The following is a 4,861-nucleotide window of genomic DNA, read 5'->3' on the forward strand; positions in this document are numbered from 1 at the left end:
CAATGGAAGGGCTTATCTCCGCTGGAGGCTACGTGGGAACCAGGCTATCTCATCAACCAACAATTTCCCTCCTTCCACCTTGAGGACAAGGTGGCTGAATTGGGGGGGTAATTGATAGGCCACCGGTTAAATATACTTATTCTAGAAGAAACAAGAAGAGTGGAGAGTGAGGGCAGTAACCAATTCTGTTAGCATAGCAGGGACAGGTGAGTAAATTCTGTTACAAAGACTATAAATAGAGGCTGAATAAAAGTGTTAGGCATGAGATAATAAAGTGAGGAAATCACAGTGTGGAGAGTCACAGCCCTCTCGAACGGCGCTGCTTATGTTCATCTTTTCCATTTCTTGTAATTCCGTTAACTTCAAATTAATACAGAGTTTCCTTTTCACTGCTACTTACCTTCTTAATACAGCTGAACCCTATCATTATTCTAGCATAATAAATTCATATGTCATGGCTAGTAAATGAAGATCGACAAAAAGCCCATACGTTGGACTGCTAGGATGATAGACATATTGGGTATTGCCCAAGCTATTAGCATCTTATACAATAAGTAGCTCCATTGAACGTGAGAGATGATGCCATTTTGTTAAAACATGCAAACATTTTTCAACTGTAGTAGAAAAAATTGACACATGCGGTTCATAAATCATGGAATTAGATAACAACAGATTCATTTACTGCAACAAGACAAGGCATCTTGTGTTCAGTCAATTGGCAGCTTATTAACATCATTCTCAGAAGGAATGCAAACCTTTCATCTGATGGTATGGAACTATCTGTAGTACCATGGAAAAGGACAATATGGGGCAGCAGTGAAACTGCCTTGTCAGAACTTGGATCCTGGACAATAACTTCAGGAGAAAATTGCTCCAGTAATTTTTCTCCTTCCATTATACTATAAATAACAAATCAAGATATCAATAAAATGGAGCAAAAGAACATGGTTGTCAAAAATTTACCCATGAGTTATGAATTTAAATGACTTAACATTGAAAAGAACTTGTATACCTTAAGAAGATGGAGCGATACAAGCCTCGATTATGGAAATGGTCGACCAGATTGGGTAAATTGTACCTGTCAATATTCATAGATTAGGAAATTATTGGAGTCCGTCGAACAGTTAACTTCCCAATCATGGTGGAACCAGAGATACTGGCTCCTCAACAAGATGAAAACAAAATTTAAATCCTGAAAATATTATGCTTACCCCCCTGATAAACCAAAATAAGCTTTTATCTGGGAGACACTCCAAGAAATGCTATCGCCTCTGGATTCTTTGATTGCCTGCTGTACAAGAGCACAGGAAGAAACATGTGCACCAGCTGACTGACCCATGAGATAAATCCTGCAGAAATGTTTTCAGAATACATGTTTTAGCAAGAAGCATCATTCATAGTTCACCAGCACTCAGCAGGCCCCAACCCTTTTGTGCTTAGGAGTATGACATGTCAACCAGACTTGATGTTTAGGCTCAAAAAAATAAATCATTCCCCTTTTTCCATTCTGTTCTATTTAGCTAGGGTCAGATTCTCTATTTAACAACAAATCTATTTTATTCCTGACCTTATCCCCTATCCATCACCACTATTGACAAACACTTGGTCACTTAAGTTGTACATAACATCTCAATCAATTTCCCCTCATTTGATCTCTTTCATGAAAATCCTGATATTATTGCTTCTGTTTTGAAGTGAGCTCAATAAGAAATAAACATAAATTACTCACTTGTTTGGATCACCTCCATATTCAATAATATTGTTGCAAATATAATCAATCCCTTGAGAAACATCATTAACCATATCGCTGATTGTTCCCTGTGGGAAATTTCTGCAAGTAGATGGATACGCATAAATCAGGTGATAATATTGGCAATCAAAATTAAATATATGTACACATAGGAGATAAAGAGAGAATATTTATCAATGTATATGACGGTATTAGCAACTCAGGTCAATACCTGTGTTAATTTGGAAGGCCAACATGTGTAAATGATAATAGTTGTGTGTTGTGGTTTTTTTTAGAAGAAATACAGAAGAATCAATTGAAATAAATCATACCAATCCATTTCTGGAAGAGAAACACAATATTATTTGACGAAACATTTCTAAAGAATAGCATTGTTCTTTTCCAGGGTGGTGGGGAAAGAAAATCTAGTAATTTGTCTGGAATTAGGCAATATGGCCAATTCGCATAGGCTCTTTTTCTTATAAAAAATATGATTGCAAGTACATTCAATCCAAGAATCAGAATAAACATGATAAAGTTAAGATTGAGTCAGTTACCTGTAATCAATACATGCTACTATGATATCTCTTTCAGCTAATTGTAGTCCTAGCAGAGAACCCCATGCCTTGTATCTGTGAACGTGATTATACCATGATTTAATAGGACACAAGTAGCATTTTTCAACAGAGGATATAAATTATGCATTGGAATAGCCAGCTTAAAAAAAATCTACTGATTCCTTTGGATAGCATGACATTTTCAACAGAGGATATAAATTATGCATTGGAATAGCTAGCTTTAAAAAATCTACTGATTCCTTTGGATAGCATGTGACTTAAAATCCACTTAACAGATATTTTGAGAAGAAAACTAACACAGCACTGTCATTCAACATAAAAAACAGAAATATAGTATCTGAGTTGAATTTCGACTTTCAACAATGAACTGTCCAACTCAATTTGGTTAAGTCATATCTATTTTTCAAATTGATGGAATTCAACTTATAGAGATGGAGTTCCCTCCCATAGTGCCTAAGGGCTAGTTTGTTCAGTCATCTGAAATCCGATATTTGAAATAAAGATGCCCAGCAAAGTGGGCCAGTATTTCCCTAATTGAACATGTTTAGTAGGCCCACAACAAAGGTTTTGAGGTTTCTGAAATTTTAACTTAGAAAATGGCCAAAATCACAATTCTCCAAAGGCCTTTTTTAATCGAGATTTTGGATTTAATCTTATTTTCAAGAAGACAATGGGATCAGATGCTGCATCCACCCTTTAACAACACCACAATCGCCTTCTACCACCATTATCACTCAATTTACTTGCCTCTTTTTTCTTCATTCTTCCTCCCGCACAAAACTGAAAGTACCCTCACACCACAGGAGAACTTGACAGTAGCAGACACCACCACCCACCGTCTCCTCATTACTCCCCAAAGGTATCAGACAGCACTGACACCAAAATACCTTGTATCCACTTAATTAATCTCCCAAACACCAACGTCATTGAATAAATTTACAGGCAACAGCCACTACCACACCAATTCAACCAATATAACGTGTAAGGACATAAATTTATTTATCTGTAAACAAATTCAAAGAAATATTTATACACAAGATAATGTTTATAACAAATAGAAAATGGATAGGGCAGTTGGTAGCGGTGTATGATGTTGGAAGTGGCAGAGGTTGAATTTAGGGGAGGTAGGAAAGCTGGCAGAATGGCACCTCTAAAACCCCTAACTTAAAAAATAGGTGGATGAAGATAAGTTAAAAAGGTAATAACCTCTAGTTTACTCACCCAATAATCCAAGCCCCACCAGTTACAAATGCCACCACAGGTTTCAGGCCATCTTCATTTGATGGTAAATATAAATCCAACCTGGAAAGTACTTTTATATTATAATCAACATTGGACATAAATGAAGGCAAAGACTTCAATCTCACAAAATTTACCTATTCCTTGGTTGATCTCCATAAATAATACTTCTGCGGACTTGGCTTGAAAAGAAATATTGAAATGCAACTACCAAATAACAAATATAAAAGATCTCATCGTTCAAGATAAAGAAGCTGAATCTTGGACAAAAGCATCGAATTCAAGCTACGCATACTAAAAAAAATGATCGTATGTATTCTGCAAGTATAATATTACAGATAAAATAACTTTAGTTAAATATGTCTAGAGGAGTGATAAATCCATTTAAGGTAAGAAGCAGAAAAATATAATAACAATATGAGAATAGCAATACACCCCACCCCTACCCACAAATTGAAAAAAAGAAATGGACAATTACCTTCGAATATTGTTGTTTAGTTTTTCTACTCATAGTTACATGATTGTTCATGGATTCTTTTCAGAAAAATTAATCCAATTGCACTTTTCTCACTTTCACTTCGGGTTCACTGAACGGATTGTGCATTTTTAGATGACTTGTTCATTGGTTTCCAATGGACTAAAAACGTGATAAAAAATTTAGAAATCATTCTGAACTTTCAACCATTAACAAGGACCAAATTTTCTTTAGTGTCCTGCTCCTAATAACAAATGGTGAACACACTACATAATACATATTTAAAATATTAAACAAGTTATATATGCATAACCACTAAGTTTTCATGTACCAAAAAAGGGATAGTCAATTCTTCAACTCACTTTGGAGAAAGCCAGGCATGAGTAACATGGCATAAAGAGCTAGGGCAAGAAGTCGTGTAATCCAGCGGTAGCCTACCCTGAATAAAAGAAACATTTAGGAAAAAGTAAAGGTTGAAATTGAGAAAAAACCAATAACACAAAATGAGCATGTTTCAACTGTTAAGTTATTTGACCATTTTAAACTTGGGATCAAAGGAATCCATGATACCTGACATTTGGATTACACGATCTTGAATTGTGTGATATAGATGTAAAAATTGAAAAAGTTTGATTTTATTGCACCTTCCAAAGGCTTTATTGGCAACAAGGCCAAACATCTTGTTGTAGTTGTTGTGAATTATGCGCTCAAAAAATCTAAAGAATCAGCAAATGAACATTTGTTATAGGCATTTTATGTTCAAGATCAGTTTAAGTGATATCCTTTTCAAATGAGGGAATTAGATTTTGCAATTGGACATGAAGATGAGAGTGTTGTTCA

At 35.3% G+C, this 4,861-nt stretch overlaps 1 protein-coding gene across 3 annotated transcripts; it reads right to left on the reverse strand.

The window, feature by feature from the left end:
- Nucleotides 1–6: 6 nt before the first annotated feature.
- On the reverse strand, nucleotides 7–4,854 carry LOC111389478 (probable isoprenylcysteine alpha-carbonyl methylesterase ICMEL2). Of its 3 annotated transcripts, XM_023014394.1 has the most exons (8): nucleotides 4,384–4,851; nucleotides 3,684–3,753; nucleotides 3,529–3,609; nucleotides 2,287–2,361; nucleotides 1,730–1,831; nucleotides 1,212–1,349; nucleotides 1,013–1,078; nucleotides 7–899 (listed from the first exon to the last, which is right to left on the reverse strand). In XM_023014394.1, exons 1-8 carry the CDS (start codon nucleotides 4,475–4,477, stop codon nucleotides 659–661), a joined length of 867 nt encoding a protein of 288 aa, XP_022870162.1. In that variant the 5' UTR covers nucleotides 4,478–4,851; the 3' UTR covers nucleotides 7–658. The 3 variants fall into 3 exon arrangements, with proteins under 3 accessions (XP_022870162.1, XP_022870163.1, XP_022870164.1); XM_023014395.1 differs by lacking the exon at nucleotides 3,684–3,753 and having other exon boundaries at nucleotides 4,384–4,854; XM_023014396.1 differs by lacking the exons at nucleotides 3,529–3,609; nucleotides 3,684–3,753 and having other exon boundaries at nucleotides 4,384–4,854.
- Between the last annotated feature and the right edge of the window lie 7 nt (nucleotides 4,855–4,861).

The sequence above is a fragment of the Olea europaea genome, unplaced genomic scaffold, assembly GCF_002742605.1.
Source record: "Olea europaea var. sylvestris unplaced genomic scaffold, O_europaea_v1 scaffold5963, whole genome shotgun sequence".
NCBI lineage: Eukaryota > Viridiplantae > Streptophyta > Magnoliopsida > Lamiales > Oleaceae > Olea > Olea europaea.